Source organism: Scardinius erythrophthalmus, assembly GCF_964197995.2.
Source record: "Scardinius erythrophthalmus genome assembly, chromosome: 25".
NCBI lineage: Eukaryota > Metazoa > Chordata > Actinopteri > Cypriniformes > Leuciscidae > Scardinius > Scardinius erythrophthalmus.
Window position 1 is genome coordinate 32,732,634 of NC_138245.1, and position 21,502 is coordinate 32,754,135.

The following is a 21,502-nucleotide window of genomic DNA, read 5'->3' on the forward strand; positions in this document are numbered from 1 at the left end:
TGAAACTTTTGATTGTCACCATTGTTGAGATTCATATGCTGATTGTTGATGTCTGTGTGTGTCTGAGTCAAGCAGGAGTTAAAATATTTTAAAGCACTATATGATTACGATATTCTTCAGAAGACCTGATTGCAGAAATATTTATTTCATGTTGTAAAATCACAGATATATGCTAAATATAAAATACCCATAAATTCAAAAAATATATACAGGAAAGATCAGAGAATCAGACATGTCCAGGATGATTGTAACATCATCACAAAAGCCAAAAACACCTGATCATCTTCCTCTTGGCTCTTTCTTGCCACAGCAAATGTGCTTTATAAACACACTGTTAAAGCAGCCAGAGAGAGATGAATGATAAGAAGTCAAGGGACAAGTGACCAACTAAAGCAAATACTGATCTCCATTATGGTGACAACAAACTTTATTATTAACTAAATCTCTGTTAATTCTCAACAATAACTTTTAAAATAAATAATGTTAAACTGGTTTGTAAACTGGTTTCACACTCAGTGTGTCTGGAAGTCAGTTGTAGTTCTTGTGTTTCTCTTTTTTCTGCTCTTGTTTCTCTGTCCTTCAGTGATTCTGCTTATCAGGTGTTCATCAGTGTCTCGATTCACTCACTTCTTTTCATTAAAGTGGACTATATTAGTGAACTAATGTAGAGAATAGTGAATGAGGATATACAGTAGGGTGTGATTGGGAAAGCAGCCTCTGAGTGTCGACTCTGAGCGCTGTTAATTCACAGTATATTCCTGTAGGCTTTTTTTTTTTATACGGTATATTACTGTTTTAATGGAAAATGGTATGATATTGTCAGAATTTGGCCTTTTTTTACAGCAAGGGTTAACAGTGTAGCTGTGATAATTTACAAAACAACTCTGTCTCCTTCTTTAATCCTCTGGGGTCTGAGCTGTTTTCTGGGCCCTGGAGGTGTTTTGACATGCTCTGACATTTGTGCTTATTTCTGTTACTTGTGAAATTTTCATGGCTAAAATCTGATTACACTGTATTCAGCACAAACTCTGCTACAATAATATGTCAGCAGCATGTATGTAAAAGTTTGTAGTTTTGAGATAATGACATTTATGCGTGGTTTGAAAAAAAAATAAAATAAAAAAAGAAACCCATACTGATTATTTCTTCACAAGACTTTTGGAAATTGTATCACGTAGCCTAGAATATTTGCTCCAAAACTATGTGAAAATCATCCTGACTACTCATTCAGATAAAACAACATATTGTTTTAAAATTTGTAAGACATGTTTTGTGTAAGAAAGCTTTATGCGAGGAGGCGTGAATCATCATGAATATTGATGTTTCACACCTGAGAAAGACAAAGACCCTCCCCTAATGGCCCTATCAGGTGCTATCAGGCCCTATCATTATGAGGAACCTTGCACAAAGAATGAGGAGATTTAAAACAAGAATGGCTTTTTGATTGTTTGGATTTATTTACAACACAACATAATCCAAAAATACACAACAAATGACAAAAAAGCACATTATTGAACACACTGATGTAAAGACAGAGACTTGAACAGTCATACACCTTTGTGCCATTTCTGAAACATAGTACATACCTGTCATTTCCGAGGTGTTTGATTTTTCACTTTACCATGTTCATGTACAGAGACTCATGTGAATGTTGAAGTCAGCAGGACTCAGTGGCATCTGGTTCCTGTAAAGAAAAAAAAAAAGAAAAAAGAAAAAAAGACAAAAAAAACAGCTGTGAACATGCTGATATCAAGAGAAACTATAGGGCTGCACGATTTTGGGAATACATTTTAGATTTTTCTGGTTTAAATTGCGATTTAAAATGTACAAAATACACACACACACACACACACACACACACACACACACACACACACACACACACACATATATATATATAAATAATGAACACCAGGTTTGCTGTGCCTTGTAGGCATATAGGCTACATGCAGTGCTGCATAAAATAATAATAACAATAAACTATAAATCGTTAAAAATAATAATAATAATAATAATCTTTATTTTATAAAGCGCCTTTAAAAGCAGCTTCTCAAAGCACTGTACACATAATAAACAATTGTTAAAAGCAACAAGAAACACATCAACAGGAAAATGCAAGTTTAAAAAAATATGTCTTAAGTTGACCTTTTAAAATGGCATAAGTCTGAGCTTCCCTAAGTTCAAGAGGTAGAGAATTCCAAAGGACAGGCGCATAGAAAGAGAAAGCCCTGTCACCCATAGACTTTAAGTGAGTTTTAGGAACAACCAGCATGCTCGATTGTGAGGAGTGCAACCTGCGATTAGGAGTGTAGGGGTACAACAGTTCTGCTAGATAATTTGGAGCCAGGCTGTGCAAAGATTTGTATGTGAGCATCATAATCTTGAAATCGACTAGGAACCTGACTGGAAGCCAATGCAAAGATTCCAAAACCGGAGTGATATGGTTGCATATTCTGGACCCAGTTAAGATCCTGGCGGCAGAATTTTGTACATGTTGAAACTTGTGTAGTGTAGATTTAGAAACTCCGGCTAAAAGGGCGTTACAATAGTCTATCCGAGAGACGACGAAGGAATTTATCAGCTTTTCAGCTACAGGAAAAGTTAACATCGGCCGCAATCTAGCGATGTTTCTAAGATTGAAGAAAGATGTTTTAACAGTACTCTGAATGAAAGAATCAAATGAAAGATTAGCATCAAAAATAACTCCAAGGTTCCTCATTTTACTCTGGATACCCAAGACAGAGCCATCAAGAGTCAAAGACGAAGAACCAGCTTTGGAAGTTTGGTGACGGGAACCAATGAGCATAATTTCAGTTTTATCAATGTTCAAACACTGGAAATTATTACTCATCCAGGTTTTTATTTCAGTAATACAGCCGTAAAGAAAATCAGTGTCGGGCGCTCATCTGGTTGAGATGAGCTTCCTTATAGCAGTCCCTTTGTGAAACCGCGAGTGGGCATGGTTTCAGTGCCGACAGCGTTTGTGTTACGAGTGCTGAGAGAGAATCCACTTGCATGCACCCTTTTAATGACAAAACTCCACATGAATAGACAGGAACATCTGACCCAAAACACGAACATGGTCCACCACAGAAAAACGCATACAACGACTAGCAAAACATAACTGAAAACCAAGGCCCTGACCTAACCCTAACTGCAGATGTGTTCAATGACGGTAACTATAACAACTAATATGATAACAAGGAGAGACAGAGACCAAACAGGAAGAGAACATGGAAACAATGAGAACAGAGAAGGCACTTCAACATAAAAGTCCATACAAAACAAAAGACAGAACTCAAACTAGGGTGGGATAAAAACCAGAATTCTAGGAGGGAGGTGGAACGGAGAGAGATCTAGGGTGGGATGGAGGGCCAGGCCCAACCCTAACCCGAACCCTAACCCGTGCGGCGGAAGAAGGAGTGGAGACTGAGGTGGATCGGGGAGCCAGGGTGGAGCAGGCTGGACTGAAGATCCCCTCTTCGGAGAAGAAGACCACCAGCACAGCGCAGACGGGTCTGAAAATTTTCATGGCAGATCTGGTGGAACTGGAGACCTCCACAGCTGATTAGACAAAGGGACTAAAGCGGTCTTTGGTGCGGTCTCCTGAGCTGAAACAGGTTCAGCCAACACTGGACTCTGGTCAGGGACTGGAGCCGATGTGTGTGTTGCCCCCACACACAAGATAGCCGTGGCCACAATGGTCAGCGCTGCACACTGAAGACTCATGCATGGTGGCCATCTTGGCTGAAGACTGTAAATATATAAATAGTAAACTATAAAGATGATGTTATGTTCACTAAAAAAAAAAACGTACATGTATACTTGTAATGCAGTATAAAACTACTAAACCAGTAGTTTAATGAAACTATACTTCACAGCGTACCTTCATAAATTAAAAAAAAATGTGGTACAAGTATTTGACTAGTAAACTATCAGGATACTTATAGTACATTGGTATTATTATACTGACTACATAAAGTATACTTAAACATATACAGTATTTAAATATATTAAATTTACTTGAAGTAAACTTCTTTTTTCGTAAGGTTTGCCAGCTGGGATCAGTGTTTAACGCGACCATTAGCAGAGTGACTCCATTAAGCGAAACATGTTGCTTGTGTTTGTATTGAGGTCATTCAGCCACACGTATACACACACTGCACTAAAGCAAACACATCTCCTCCCTTCTTCTCTCTGTCTTGTGCTCATCAGAAGCGAATTTGTCCAGTCTAAGAGAAGTGTCCTCTGCCAATCATGCTTGAATCTGCCTCTCCAGAGACAGGATGATGCTGACAGAGAGGACAATGTGTGTGTGGGACATGGAGAGAGTAGAAGAAAAAGTGGAGAGAAATGTGTGATGAAAGGCTTCTTGAGCTTCAGCAGGTAGACAGACTTATGTGACCTCTCCTTTACCTGTCGGAGTCAAACAAACGGCCTCTGCAGGACGTGTTTAGCGGGGCGCAAGTCATTACGCGATCTCCAAATCCTCTCGGCCGTGAAACCTCTTCCTGTTCCCGATGCTCCATCTGTGCACAGCACTCGGGGAGGAAAAAGCCCAGTGATTGACATGTCAGCACTTCCTGTCAGGGATTTATGCTGCACAGCTGAAAATGCTCCTGCAGCACAAGGTCATAATTTAGCTTCCTCTTGGTTTACCTTCTCCCTGATAGAATTGCTTGTAATTTATAGTATTGTTTTAATTAAATAGATTGAGAGAGGCCTAAGTGCTCATGGTTTTAAGACAAGCTATTTTTTAGGAAGTACAATCTGAATTCTTAAGCTCCCGCCTAGGACGGACATAAAGTAGAGCAATAAAGTGAAAGGCCACTAAACCAGGTAGTGGAATTAAACTGTTGTAGAAATATCACCGGAAAACATGTACAAACTGACACAACCACACCTGCACAAAACAAAAGCAAATCGGGTGGTATCATGAGCAGTGTTTGTAAAGCGACAGAGGACCATCACATAAATTAATGATTGTGAAATGCAGGTTCCTACCAGGCAGTGTATGATGGACGACGATTACCCTTCACCTGGCCACAGGCGTGATGTGTTTATATGGAAATAGTCGATTGTCAGTATGATAGGGATATCTGATAGCTGTTCTGGGACAACGTTGCCCGTAACTGCTGCTGTAGTATCTGTTTCCACACCCCAAATCGATACCTTAATGCCTAGTGCGAAGAGAGAAGCTGATTCCACATCAGTGGCAGTCTTTATCTCTGAAATCTTTTAACATTTTAAAACACAGTTTAACTAAACAAAAGCAGTATAATTCATCAATTAAAAAGAAATTATGGGAGCATTAAAAATTAGTTTTTCCTAAGTTTGTGGCAATGTTTCATTTTAAATGACGTCCATCTCCACTTTTAAATCAACAGGCATTGATCCACCCTCTAAATCCACTGCACAAAAAGATTTACCAGTCAAGCTCCTTGAATATGGTCTCCACTTGACTAAATCCTAGCTAGTACTTATCAATATGATAAGAGAGTACCGGTGTGTGATTGTCTACGTAAATAACAATTAATAACATCTGAATGTTGGACAGGGTTAGTGCTGTATATGTGGCTTCAGGCGTCAGGAAATCCATTTTAAATGCAACTTCATGCACATTTGTAACTTGACTTCTATTAACTCTTGACTTCTGTTTATGAATCCATAGTGTGCTCTTCACATATCTGCACAGCATTGTTGTTAATGAAGGTTTGATTTGACAGAAATATAGATTCACGTTTTATGTTTAAAATCACCTTTCCCTGTAGGTGCTTGAAAACACAGCACTAATATGAGGAGAGCAGTGACATTTTTCCAAGTAAGGATGTGCCACATCTGTTGAATCTGTAAAAGACTCTCTGTAAATTGGCTTGACCAGCATCCTTTTCCTCCATGTGTTGATGAATTTTAGACTGAAACAGGCTGAAAGTTGCAGATAACACTAAACCTGGGATTGTGGGATTCCAGTACACCTGATCTGTTGGTTGGGGACATTTGAGTCAGTGTTTGAATTCAGAAGCCCTGTTATGACTTTGGTAATGTTCTTTCTGTCTCTCTCTTTCATGTCTGTCTTTCTCAGTAATGGCTTTTGGCCAACACACAGGGTTCAGGTCAGTGTTCGGTCTTCACTCGACTGGTTGCTTGTGGCTTCACATCGGCCAGAACAAAAGTTCCTATTAAACTACTCGGAGGGAGACAGCGAGTGAGAAAGACAGAGACAAAACAAGCAGAATGATTTGGGAACACATGCCATCACCTGACCACAATCCAGCTTACATGTGCCTTGTACACTTATTCATCTAGAAAGTGACGAGGTCATTCAGATAAGGTTTTGTTGTTCTTTTCCCTTGTTAGGGTGAATGAGGGTAATGAGAGAATCTTCTGGGGCTGACTCTGCTTTGCCAGCAGGAGGCTGATCCATGATCCTCTCGTCTATTCTCAGTTGCCATTTAAATTCATTCATTCATTTTTTCATTCATTCACTCTCTCTCTCTCTGTCCTTCTGTCTAAATTGGTTTTGACACAGGAGGTCAGTTATGGCATTATGAAGGCTCAAATGCTCCCAACAGCGTTTTAATGAGCAGAGCAGCTTTCAGCCGTCTGGATGATCCTCTCCGCTGGATCTGAATGAATAGAGGCCAGCACAGACAAAACACAATTAACACACCATAGAGACCCGATTAACTTAGATGAGCTTGCACTGGTTTCCCAATTCATACTCAAACACACCCACACACAGTACACTATAATGGTCATGGTTTTACTGAACGATCCTGAGCATGGTGAGTATAGTACAGCGAACCGTGCTCAGAACAAGAGAACCATCTCAGACTAAAGGAGTAAACTTTGAAAACATTAGTCTTTAACGGTGCCTTCAGACCGTAACAGAGTTGACCGTTTCAGTTTAATTCGACACACCGGCATCTTGCTCGAGAAGCTTCTCAGAAATAAAATGGTATGCAGATTTTTCTGGAAGTACCCACTTTTCTATTATAAGTTGATTACAAAATGAAATCATGGCTTGACCTTTTCATTTTGTCCCCAACTGATGAACATACACACAAGATAAAATAACCTAGGGACAGAATCAAGTCTGTTTCATAATACAGTATCAAACAAAATCTAAAATAACTATTTAGAAAGAGATAAATACATAAAGCTAGCTTTAATTTCAGTATATTTTGTTTTATAGATAGTAAACATAGCTGGGTAATGGCACATGTTGACCTGTGCTTTTCTTCCTGAATTACTGTGCATCAGATGGTTTGGACTGTGTGTGCCACGATAAAAACACAGAAGTATTTGCCCTGATACATGTCTGCTGAAACTAGATTTGTGCCATTTCGATCTGTCATGTATTAGAGGTGGTACCACAGTGGCCTCCAGTGGCCAGAAATAAAACACCAATATTTGCCATTCTGTCAAGATTTCAGCCTGATGTGAGTCTCAGGACTGTGCTCATTAATTCTCTCATAGACTTTTCATTTTCACAATGTGCAGAACAGGATATTCTCATTAGCATCATTTTTTTAATTCTGTCTGACAGCTAGAAAAAAATCACTGAGTCTGGACTTTACAGCATCTCTGTATTTCTGTTAAAGCGTATGGTATCTACAGAAGGACATAGCTTATTGTGATGTCAGATTACAGTCTAAACTCATTTCTGTTCCTCGAAAGATACCAAAGAAAAACAACAGGCTGGGCTCAGTTTCTCTTACTGAGAAATATTGTAACGATATTATTTTTCACAGATATTACACATATATGGACTTCTCTTGCACTGTGTGTTTTTGCAGGCAGCCCGGTGAACCTGACCTGCCGAGCGTTCTTCGGTTACAGCGGGGATGTGAGTCCTCTCATCTACTGGATGAAGGGAGAGAAGTTCATTGAGGATCTGGACGAAGGACGAATCAGAGAAAGTGAAATTAAGTAAGTAGTTTATACTAATGACACCCTTTCCTTTCATTTATCGAGATGATAATTCCTTTCATTTCCTTTCTGGATCGAGATGATCAGAAAAGCTTCTTTCTCGTGTAATCTCCATCTAAATTTCATGGACTCCATTAATTATGCAGTTTAGGCATATGCAATCTTAATCACATCATGATGAGTATCAGGGTCAAAGCAGATGACTGAATCTGGGCTCACCTAAACTAGATCCCAAACTAGGAGTTCCAAAGTATTATTCTAAACATTTGTGAGTGATTGATGGAAAGTCTGGACTGCCTGTTACTGTAAGTCAGTTCATGTATTGAGCTACAGAGTAGCAAAAATGAGACTCATTATAAGGTTTTGGAATATGTTTCAGGATACAAACACACCATGAGCATCGTAATACAGTCCGTATGCAACTCTCGCCAAAATTAAAGTCCACTGAGCTCCGCTGACTATGGCCATCAGAATGAACCAAGAGCCCTTTACAGTATTAATACAGTACATTGCTAATGCTGTGAGTGAATGTTGGATGAGTGTTTGACTGCATTTCTCACGTCTGGTTGGTATGTCAGCTATCATTTAGTCAGAACTGATCCTAAGGCCAGTGTGTCATTTTCTGCCTGTTACTGGGCCAGTGGCTGAATCAATTCACAGCCTGCTAATAGAGAAGAGCTGACAGCAATGACAGCAGAATCTCATTTCTGAATCAGTACCTGAGATCCACTAGGTTTGGGTCTTGCAGCTCTGTCGTCCAATACAAACACTGTAATTAGTCTGATTAGTGGCGGTGAGCGCCTGTGGATACTGACCCGTATCAGTTCTGACATCACTGTAATGGTGTGAAACATCCACAAACATAAAAAGAGGGCAGAACATCACCTTATTCTTTTTGAACAAGAACAGAAACAATGTTTCTTTAATGATATGAATTCCCCATCATCCTCTCTCTCTCTCTCTCTCTCTCTCTCTCTCTCTCTCTCTCTCTCTCTCTCTCTCTCTCTCTGCAGACATAGTTTCCATGGCAGCTGCAAATAAAAAACACCTCTTTTCTCTTCCATACCCTGTTATTTTTTCTTCCCCGTAGTGCTTGGTAGTCAGGTGTATGTGTTTTATGATGGATGAGCTTTAGTTAATCATAATGTCAATGTCTGATTTTCACTTTATTCAGTGTGTCACTATGTCTGATGAGTGGTTGTGGTTATCAATAATTTCCTCAGTTGCTAAGTTACATTTCCTGATACTTATAACAAATTTCTACACACACAACTATACACAAGCATTCAAATACAAACTAGGTTTTTACAAATGTCAAACTTTTTTATATTTTTTTTTAAATGCTTACACACTAAAACTAGTACTTGAGGACACTCACTCATTCACTCATGTACCTAATCTTCAGTCCAAGTCTGCAAAACTGCAAGCACTTCTCTGCTTTACACTCAGTTCGTAATTGTGAAACAAACTTTTTGCAAAACACTAAACACAATTCTCTACATTAGAAACATCATTCAAAACTAATAGGTCTTGTGTTAGATTTAAAAAACACTGCTATGTAAATGGCACACTCTTTTAACGATTGCCTACAGCCAACGATCATTTCATTTATTCATTTATATAGCACAAATAAACACAACTATAGTTGACCACTGTTGTGGTCATCACAGTTGATCATGTGTCAAAACACTTATGCATAATTTGTTCACTTGGAAATCAAAACTCAATGTTTTTAGGCCGCTGTACGTGAGCTGTATCGTTCAGTTTCGTTCCACCAAGTGGGGCACTAATTTTTCTTTTGCTCAATATGTTCTACGTTAATAAAAGGTATCCAAGCAAAAAGTTATCCACGCATTATCCTGCAGTTAATGAGAAATTGTAATTTATTGGCGCACTATATTGACTGCGTATTGAGACATATAAAACTGTTGAGCTCGATTTTCAACCAATCAGCATCGAAAATGTAAGTTGGTCACAGCCGAAATCAAGCCAATATCACTACGCACATGTAAACATGGAGGAGGACGTAAGCAGTGCATCTTCATCTGATAGCGGCGATCAAGCTCGATTAACACCCGTAAAGTGTATTCTTCATGTCGGAAAAGATGGTGGGAAAGGTCTGCAGCCCTTTACTGAAGTCCGATGGGAAAAAATCAAGCATAGGAATGGCTCAAAACGTCGGACACTACGGAGCTAACGTTAGCTATTGCTAATAAACATGTTGCCCTCCTGGACAAACCAGTCTCTGATGTCCCAACAACTACGGGTTTCACCCGGCCTGCTATCTGCGTTTTATAGACGCTTGACTTGTGTGCATGTGCGTGATGGGTAGATTTAGGGGTCGGGTTAGTGTGTGTGTGTGTGTGTGTGTGTGTGTGAGAGAGAGAGAGAGAGAGAGAGAGAGATAGGCTGCTGTCGGTAGCCTAAAAGAGGCCTAGAAATAGGGTTTCGTTCCACCAAGTTGGGCACTACTTACTTTTTTAACATCAGAAATATATAGAGATTCCTTAGGAAAAAGTTCTCCACACACAACCTTGCAGTTTTTGAGAAAAATTATGCTAAAGGTGCCCATTTTGAAAAAAAAGGGAAAACATAGGGAATTTTGCACTTTCAAACCTGTTTATCATATAAACCCAAAAATGCCGAATTACCACTTGAAGTACAAAATAAACCAGTTTGAAATGTGTGATATACCTGAATCTATAGGGACAGTCAACATGATAAGATTATCAAGAAAACTTCTACTGTAGCATTAACATCCCAATTACTTCTCATTATGTTGTTCCAATTCAAAGGTAATATTTGAGGTAAAATCTGAATAACAAATAGAATTAAGCCAAAATATAATAACAGAGCTGCCAACTCTCACGCATTCACCGTGAGACACACGCAATTGACACTTTTCACACGCTCTCACGCCACACATCCATTTTCTCACGCACAGAAAAATCGCGAAGCAAAGAGGACACGGAGACCGACAGACTTGACAGAGCAGGTTAGTTATGATATGAAAAAAATCTCAGCTCTCAGATTCTGTCAATTTTATTACGAAATTCAAACAATAAATACCGTTTTGGTGTTTGTAATTGATCCCTAGCGGCACGTGACCCGATCATCTCTACTAGCTAATAGTAAATAAACACGAATGAACAATGTTGAAAGAAACAGTACAGCTTACCGAAATGTATATTCTTCATATCGATCAATCAATCAAACAAAGGGGTCAATAAAACAGCTGGAGAACAATTGTCACATAACATTTACCTCAGGAAAGCCATTTAATGACCATAATATAGACACGTTAGTTGGCTAGAAAGAGCTATAGAGAGTATTTTGCTAAATATGTGTACTATATTACATATTTATTATATTTGTACTTATATCATTAAATAAAGTTGTTATTATAATAAAAAACGCATTATATTTAATTTGAGTTATTTTTAACCTTAAATAATACTACCAGCTGATAGGGCTGTATGTAGCCTATGTATTTTTTTTTCTTGAGAAAAATTAACGCCTATCTTGTGTACCTAATATTTATTCAAATGAGTCAATATTAAATCAAATCACAAGAATTGAATTGAAATCGTGAAATTTGTTTCAAGAAATTTGTAAAAAAAAAAAAAAAAAAGCTTACCAGAAATTGTACCATATAAACATTGTAACATGTTGTCACTAAACCTAATACAATTTAGTTTAGTTACTAAAATGTTTTGACAATCACAATACACTTATTGTGACGCAAGTTTTTTTTGCAAACAGGAATGATTATTGTAAACAAGATTTAATTTTGATTTATTTATTTACCTACCCACTTCTCTCTCTCTCTCTCTCTCTCTCACACACACACACACACACACACACACACACACACACACACACACACACACACTAACCCGACCCCTAAACCTACCCATCACACACATGCACACAAGTCAAGCGTTTTTTGTCTATAAAACGCCGATAGCAGGCCGGGTGAAACCCGTAGTTGTTGGGACATCAGAGACCGGTTTGTCCAGGACGGCAACATGTTTATTAGCAATAGCTAACGTTAGCTCCATCGGACTTCAGTAAAGGGCTGCAGACCTTTCCCACCATCTTTTCCGACATGAAGAATACACTTTACGGGTGTTAATCGAGCTTGATCGCCGCTATCAGATGAAGATGCACTGCTTACGTCCTCCTCCATGTTTACATGTGCGTAGTGATATTGGCTTGATTTCGGCTGTGACCTACTTACATTTTCGATGCTGATTGGTTGAAAATCGAGCTCAACAGTTTTATATGTCTCAATACGCAGTCAATATAGTGCGCCAATAAATTACAATTTCTCATTAACTGCAGGATAATGCGTGGATAACTTTTTGCTTGGATACCTTTTATTAACGTAGAACATATTGAGCAAAAGAAAAAGTAGTGCCCCACTTAATTCTATTTGTTATTCAGATTTTACCTCAAATATTACCTTTGAATTGGAACAACATAATGAGAAGTAATTGGGATGTTAATGCTACAGTAGAAGTTTTCTTGATAATCTTATCATGTTGACTGTCCCTATAGATTCAGGTATATCACACATTTCAAACTGGTTTATTTTGTACTTCATGTGGTAATTCGGCATTTTTGGGTTTATATGATAAACAGGTTTGAAAGTGCAAAATTCCCTATGTTTTCCCTTTTTTTCAAAATGGGCGCCTTTAGCATAATTTTTCTCAAAAACTGCAAGGTTGTGTGTGGAGAACTTTTTCCTAAGGAATCTCTATATATTTCTGATGTTAAAAAAGTAAGTAGTGCCCAACTTGGTGGAACGAAACCCTATTTCTAGGCCTCTTTTAGGCTACCGACAGCGGCCTATTTGAGGAAGAAAGAAATGACCCCCCTCCCCCATTTCTGTTTATAGTGTAAATATACATCATTTTAACCCTTAGAAATCAAAACAATTTTTTTGAGAAACACTATACATTTTTCACTCTTGTATTTTTGTTTACAATATTTTGTAAATATAGACTGAATATGCATACAAGTCAAGTCACCTATATTTCTATAGTGCTTTATTCAATACAAATGGTAATAATAGTAACAAATTCAGCTGATCACGGCTGAACGCGTCTTCTCACACTCACTTACAAACAAAAATTTTTTTTCACCTATCGTACACCCGTACTACTAAAAAGACGGATTATATCCAAGACTTCAGTCATAAATTAGTATTAATATTGATAGCATCACTGGTAGCATCGTTGCTAACTTACTGTCCATCTGTTAAAATGGCGAATATATCAGATGTAAGTAGTCTACCTTTTGGTGCAGGTGAGGACACATTTGAGCTGCACAAGCTGCAGTCTGAGCTGGAAGCTGTCGAGAAACAGATCCACGACCTTTTAGTGAGACAAGCCGAGCTGATAGACCAGCGTTTAGCTCTTGAAACATCACGCGCCGATGCACACAAATCAGAGATTAACGTTACTAACCCGCTGATTCCGACCTCGTCTACTCCGTGCATTTCTCAGCATCGGTCCCGAGCGCCAAGGTCGCGATCAGCCATGGTCTCGTTCACTCCGGCTCCAACACGCCACCACGAAGCCTGGATGGTTCCGCGGAAGACGCGAGTCAGGTCTAGACCAAGACTTTCTCCGACCCTCCCGGTTTTCGAGATATCCACCCAAAACCGCTTCTCCCCTCTTCGCGAAACAGAACGCGATGCTGTGATCATCGGTGATTCCATCGTTCGGCACGTACACGCTACGTTAGGTAAAAGTAAGGTGCACAGTCACTGCTTTCCTGGTGCTCTCGTTTCTGAAATCGCTGCTCACGTTCCCGAGATTCTGAACGATGACGAGCGCGTCGGAACTGTGGTCCTGCACGCGGGAGTGAACGCAGCACATCGCCTGATATAACGATCATTGTGTCAGGACCGCTTCCCACGTACCGACTAGGACATGAAAAGTTTAGTAGGTTATTCGCGCTAAATGAATGGTTAATGTCATGGTGCAATTAGCAGAAACTGCTCTTTGTAAATAATTGGAATCTGTTTTGGGAGCGTCCTAGGCTTTTCCGTGCTGATGGCCTTCACCCCTGCAGATTCGGAGCGGATCTTCTGTCGGATAATATCTCCTAAATGTTAAATACCTTTTGACTAGTAACCAAAAGTCCAAATCATAGTCTCTGCTGCACCAATTTAACTGATATAAATACTAGTGTAGAACATTGCATAGAAACTGTGTCTATTCCTCGTTTAGTGAGATCAAATAATAAATCTACTGCAGGATCTAGGAAAAATCTAATTGTTATTAAAACAGAAAATGTTGCTATTAGTAAACAAAAACAATTTCTAAAACTAGGTCTTCTAAACATTAGATCACTCACACCTAAGGCAGTTATTGTAAATGAAATAGTCACAGATAATAGCATCGATGTACTTTGCCTTACTGAAACCTGGCTTAAACCAAATGATTATTTCGGTCTAAATGAGTCTACTCCATCAGGATTCTCCTATAAACATGAGCCCCGTCTGATTGGTCGTGGCGGCGGTGTTGCAACAATCTATAGAGATATTCTCAATGTTACTCAGAAAACGGGTTATACGTTTATTTCGTTTGAAGTACTAGTACTAAATGTTACGCTCTCAGATGTAAGAAAAACATCCCTATTATCTCTAGCCTTGGCTACCGTATATAGACCGCCTGGGCCTTACGCTGATTTCCTAAAAGAGTTTGCAGATTTTCTCTCAGACCTATTAGTCAATGTCGATAAAGCATTGATTTTTGGAGATTTTAACATACACGTAGATAATCCAAATGATGCGTTAGGGGCTGCGTTTACAGATTTATTAACCCTCTGGGGTCTGAGCTGTTTTCTGGGCCCTGGAGGTGTTCTGACATGCTCTGACATTTGTGGTTATTTCTGTTACTTGTGACATTTTCATGGCTAAAGTCTAATTACACTGTATTCAGCACAAACTCTGCTACAATAATATATCAGCAGCATGTATGTAAAAGTTTGTAGTTTTGAGATAATGACATTTATGCGTGGTTTGTGAAAATACAAAAATAAATTCTCACTGAAATAAGGTCATGAAACCCATACTGATTATTTCTTCACAAGACTTTTGAAAATTGTATCACGTAGCCTAGAATATTTGCTCCAAAACGATGTGAGAATCACCCTGACTGCTCATTCAGAGAAGACAATATATTGATTTAAAAATTTTACGACGTGTTTTGTGTTAGAAAGCAATATGCGAAGGGGCGGATCACCTCATTAATATGAAAGCTTTCCACACCTGAGAAAGACAAAGAACCTCCCTAATGGCTCATTAGGAGCTTATCAGGGCCCATCATTCTGACCAACCTTGCACAAAGAATGAGGAGATTTAAAAAAGAATGGCTTTTAAAATTGTTTGGATTTATTTACAACACAACATAATCTAAAGATACACAACAAAAAAGCACTTATTGAAGAAAGAGACCTTTGTGCCATTCCTAAAAACATTGTACATACCTTTCATTTTCTAAGGTGTTTGACTTTCACTTTACCATGTTCATGTACAGAGACATGTACTGTGAATGTTGAAGTCAGCAGGACTCAGTGGCATCTGGGCCCTGAAAAAAAAAAGTGAACATACTGATATCAAGAGAAAGGCCTGCACGATTTTGGGAATACATTTTAGATTTTTCTTGTTAAAATTGCTTTTTAAAATTCACAGAATACACACACACACTCACACAAATGTTTCCAACAATATATAATGAACACCAGGTTTGTTGTGCCTTGTAGGTATAGGCTATGCGCAGTGCTGCATAAAATAATAACAATATAGCAGCCTATATATATTTTCAAAAAGATTTCAGTAACAACTAAGCTAGAGAAAAATATATTGATTATCATGTTACTTCAAATGTTTCCATTCGTTATGATGATATGAAATGAGATAATAGTAAAAACATGAAGCCGTTTGGAGCGTTTTGCTTTTCCAAAATATGATACATTCAAACGCGATCGCGATCAAAAATATGATACATTAAAACGCGATCGCGATCAAAAATATGATACATTAAAACGCGATTGCGATCAAATATAAAACATTATGGTTAGGCCTACCATATACATAGCCTATCTACGTTTGAGCAGATATCCACAAACACAGTAACAGTAAACACGGGTCTAAATATTATAATATTCACCATATATCTAGCAACAGTTCAACTGCAATGTGAAATTTATGCAACAATAGCAAACTAATATGTAAGAATTTCTTACCTTATCTTTCTTGTCTTCAAATATCGTTCTTCTTCTTCTGATGTAAATCCAATGTAAGCTCAGGCACGTCTTTCAAACTCGACGAAAAGTGAAGTGAAGTGTTTTGTTGTTGAGGTAATGAGGGCGATCGCGTTCCATGTGGAGATTTGCATGTGAATATCTTTTGCGCGAGTGGGCGTGGCCGAATTAAAAATAATTAGGAAGCGTTTGAGAAGCTGGAAATCTTGTTGGTTTTATACAAATTACTTAAACAGAGAATATTTGTTTTCGTTTTGAATCCGATCATTTAAAAGTACACACTTAAATGTTTATAAAGGTGTATGGCTCATAAATGTGTAACAAGTATTCGCTGAGTTTTGTTTCAGTTTATAGACGTGCTCAAGAAAAAAAAGTTCACCGCGACGGAGAGGCAGAACGCACACACTGTTTTTTTTCCTTATTTTACAAAAGCACAATGTTTTGATTTGATTGGAAGTGGACACATACAAAAGTAGAAATACCACAGATTCTTTTTTTATATTTATTTTTTTCTGTATGACCATAAATGACGGAGAAATTTAAGTTTAAAGTGCTACAATGTGGAGAAAATCCAGCAAAACGCGCCGGCGCGTTTGTCGACCTCAGAGGGTTAAACTCCTTTGGGGTCAAGCAAAACGTTACTGGACCAACTCATCGTTTTAATCATACACTCGATTTAATTATATCACATGGAACCGATCCAACCGATATAGATATCATTCCACAAAGTGATGATGTCACTGACCATTACATGGTAACTTGCATATTACGTACTCCTGTAATATATCATGCTGCGCCGCATTATCGACCAGGCAGAACAATCCTTCCATCCACCATAGATAATTTTTCAAATTGTTTATCTGATCTGTCTCAGCTGCTCAGTGAACCCAAACAAACAGATGAACTAGAGGAATTAACCAGCACTATGAGCACCATTCTCTCTGGAAAATTGGATATTGTTGCACCTTTTAGATTAAAAAAGGTCAGAGAGAAAAGTAAAGCACCATGGTACAACAATACTACGCATGTTCTAAAGAGAGAAACACGTCATTTAGAGCATAAATGGAAACAAACTAATTTAGAGGTCTTTAGAATTGCATGGAAAGACAGTATGTCACGTTATAAAAAGGCCCTAAAAGCAGCCAGGGCTGAGCATCTCCGCAAACTAATAGAAAACAACCAAAACAATCCTAGGTTTTTATTTAACACCGTGGCTAGACTAACAAATAAACAGACGTCACCTGAACAAAATATCCCGTTACAGTTTAGTAGTAATGATTTCATGAACTTCTTCACTGAGAAAATAGACAGCATCAGAACCACAATTGTAAACATTCAATCCTCAATCACGCCTTATAATTCAGCCTCAATTATCACCCCGCAAGAACAATTACAGTGCTTTACAACTATAGAACAAAAAGAGTTAAATAAACTTATCACCTCATCTAAAACAACAACATGTTTATTAGATCCTATACCAACTAAACTACTGAAAGAAGTGTTACCTATAGTGGAAGAGCCTATCCTCAATATTATTAACTCATCTTTATATTTAGGTCATGTTCCAAGAACATTTAAACTGGCAGTTATAAAACCTCTCATTAAGAAACCACAATTAGACCCACATAACCTAGCAAACTATAGACCCATTTCAAATCTTCCTTTTATGTCTAAAATACTAGAAAAAGTTGTATCCGCCCAATTGGGCTCTTTCTTGCAAGAAAATTACATCTATGAAAAGTTTCAGTCTGGATTCAGACCGCATCATAGCACTGAAACTGCGCTCGTTAAAATCACAAATGATTTACTATTAGCTTCTGACCAAGGCTGTATCTCAATACTAGTTTTACTTGATCTTAGTGCTGCGTTCGATACTATAGATCATACAATACTCTTAGATCGACTACAAAATTATACTGGTGTTCAAGGACAAGCATTAAGCTGGTTCAGATCATACTTATCAGACCGCTACCATTTTGTCTATTTAAATGGAGAAAAATCTATCATAACTTCAGTAAACTATGGAGTGCCGCAGGGATCTGTGTTAGGCCCTCTATTATTCTCAATATATATGCTGCCACTTGGAAATATTATAAGGAAACATGGAATTAGTTTCCATTGTTATGCTGATGACACTCAGATCTATATTTCATCACGGCCAGATGAAAATGCTAAATTATCCAAACTGACAGAGTGTGTTAAAGATATAAAAGATTGGATGAAGCGCAATTTTCTTTTATTAAATCCAGACAAGACAGGTACTACTTATCGGTTCAAAAAACCACCCACAAAACCTCTCACAATACAACGTTAACATAGTAGGATGTCCTGTTACTTTATCATCTACAGTAAAAGACCTGGGTGTTATATTAGACTGCAACCTGTCTTTTGATAATCATATTTCATATGTTACAAGAACAGGTTAGGGTTAGGGTTAGGGTTAGGGTTACTACATTGCTTAGAAACATTGCTAAGCTACGTAACATGCTATCAGTTTCTGATGCGGAAAAGTTAGTTCATGCATTCATGACCTCGAGATTAGATTATTGTAATGCTTTATTAGCTGGTTGTCCTGCATCCTCAATAAACAAGCTACAGTTAGTCCAAAATGCCGCCGCTAGAGTTCTTACTAGATCAAGAAAATATGATCATATAACACCAATTTTATCATCACTACATTGGTTACCTATAAAGTTCCGTATTAATTACAAGGTATTGCTACTGACTTATAAAGCCCTAAACGGCTTAGCTCCAGTCTATTTAACGGATCTTCTATCACCCTATAATCCATCGCGCTCTTTAAGATCACTAAATTCAAGGCTTTTGGTCATACCTAGGATATCTAGGTCCACCAAAGGAGGGAGGGCATTTTCACATTTAGCTCCAAAACTCTGGAATAGCCTTCCTGATACTGTTCGTTGCTCAGACTCGCTCTCCCAGTTTAAAACTAGATTAAAGACGCATCTCTTCAGCCAGGCATTCATATAATACTTTTAATCTTACAGTTAAATCCGACCTCTAGTTTATAAACGCCAGAGGAGAACTGGCCCCCGACTGAGCCTGGGTTCTCCCAAGTTTTTTTTTTTTCTCCATTAGGTCACCTGATGGAGTTTTAGGACACCATTAGGTCACCTGATGGAGTTTTTCGGTTCCTTGCCACTGTTGCCCTTGGCTTGCTCAGTTGGGGATATTTGAGGATATTTTATTTAATTTAATTAATCAATCAACAATACTATTGATCAGCATTACCAAACGTGGACGTTTTCCACTAGAAACAAACATTGATGTATTATTTTAATTTAATACTGTGAAGCTGCTTTGATACAACCTGTGTTGTGAAAAGCGCTATATAAATAAACTTGACTTGACTTGACTTGACCTGTAAAGTCAGTTCAGTGTTTCTTCAATTCAATAACTATAAAGTTCATCAATTGTGCACATACTATATATACAGTGTATTTGCGCACATGTGCTTGTGAGTGGTGTGACAAACTCTTGTATACTTCACTGTACACTGAACAAGCAAAAGACACAAGATAGTAGTGTTTTACACTTTTCACATTGTGTGTAGTTTGGCATGAATATGGCTATTCATTTGAGTAGAGTTATTATGCAAAACACATTTTTAGAATAGTTAAAATAGTATGAATGAAGTTTGAATGCAAACACTTTTGCAAACACTAAATATTCAGCAATATTATTGAATATTATTGAATTATAGATGGTTGTTGAACAGTTCTCCCCTTCTTCTCTCCACAATTCCAGAACTATTCGGGAGCACTTGGGTGAGCAGGAAGTGTCCATCTCACTGACAATAGATGCCGTGGAGGAGAGCGACCTGGGAAACTATTCATGTTATGTGGAAAATGGCCACGGAAGACGACAAGCCAACATCCAGCTCAGCAAGAAGGGTAAGAGACACTTACAGTTTTTCTGAATTGCTAAAACACCTTTCTCGAAACCATCACCCACTTTCTCAAAACCTTATACACAAAAACAAATCTTCAAACTACATTCAGAGGAGATCTGACTCTTTTGGAAAAATCCAAATCAAATAATGCTTTCAGATTATACACACAGCCAGTCAATATTATAAACACTACAGATCATTCATTAGACGCTACATCAAAAAATGGAGGACAGCATCCAAAGCATGCAATTACAGAAAAAATGGATATTGTAACAAAATCGGCATTACGTCTTCAGGTTGGGTCCGGCCTGAGGACTTTGTCCACATACAAGGCAATGTGGTCTCTTGCCAGGCAAAGGGAAAAACCTTCTAGTGTGCCGATCCAGCCTTGACACACCTTGCTCTTCCTCATCTTCATCCTCATACACATACACATCCGCCTCTGCCTCTCAGATTGTTTCCATCTATTGTTCATATCATCATTCACTGCACCTGTGTCACCTGTGCACTGTGAACTGGCTTAAATTGTACAGTTGGTTTGATCACATCATTATAAACAAGTGTGAACAATTTTGAGTCACTGTGTGTAAACGATAACAACTGTGTTGTAGTTGTGTTCAACTTTTGCATGTCTGTTTTTAGCGTTTTGCAAAAAAAGTGCATATCTGTGTGAAATGTGTTTAAGTGAATGAGAATGTGTTTAGAGTTTTGCAAAAAGAGTTCATGAGATTTGCAAATGGTGTCTAACTGCCTGAACTTGTTTAAGGTTTTACAGAAAGAGTGATTTATTCAACAATTTGGTTTAGGCCTTTGAGAATTTGGTTCAAAGAATTAGGTTTAGTGTTTTAGCAGTTCAGAAAAACTGTAAGAGGATTGTGCACCAGATGCTAACATTTGAAACCATTGTTTTCTATGAATGTACAGCACACACCGCTGCTAGCATCAGTGTCCACCAATTCCATAGACTTCAATTCATTCATTCATTTTTATAAATTAACCTGCTTTACAAAGTTTAAAAGATGCATTGTGTAAAGGCAATTTTCCAGTAACAAGTTTAATGCTGTTTTGTTTTATGTTGTTTATTGTAGAGCAAAAATATCCATGTGGCTTGCTGATTATCGGGAGCTCTCAGTTTTGATGAAAACAACTCGATGTTAAAGTTATTTTACAGTAAAATCCAATTATGGTTGGTCAATGTGACAGGCTTGGTCAGATTTTGTCTATAGATGTTTTGATTGAATTAACTGTTAAAAAACAATAAAAAGAGGGAAAAAAGCTAAATGTAGAAATATCCCTAACTTTTTTTCTTGCGGAGTTCAGACAGGTTTTTCCATGTCTGTTTGTTCATTGTGAACTTGTCATGATGCTTCTTAACATTCTTTC

General features: G+C 38.0%; 1 protein-coding gene across 1 annotated transcript in view; it reads left to right on the plus strand.

Moving 5' to 3' along the window:
* il1rapl1b (interleukin 1 receptor accessory protein-like 1b) overlaps positions 1-21,502 on the plus strand; it is a 237,165-nt gene that overhangs the window by 207,708 nt on the left and 7,955 nt on the right. The window contains exons 7-8 of the mRNA XM_081358279.1: positions 7,800-7,932; positions 19,975-20,120. Of these exons, the coding sequence (XP_081214405.1) occupies positions 7,800-7,932; positions 19,975-20,120 (279 nt within the window). The remainder of the gene's footprint in view (positions 1-7,799; positions 7,933-19,974; positions 20,121-21,502) is intronic.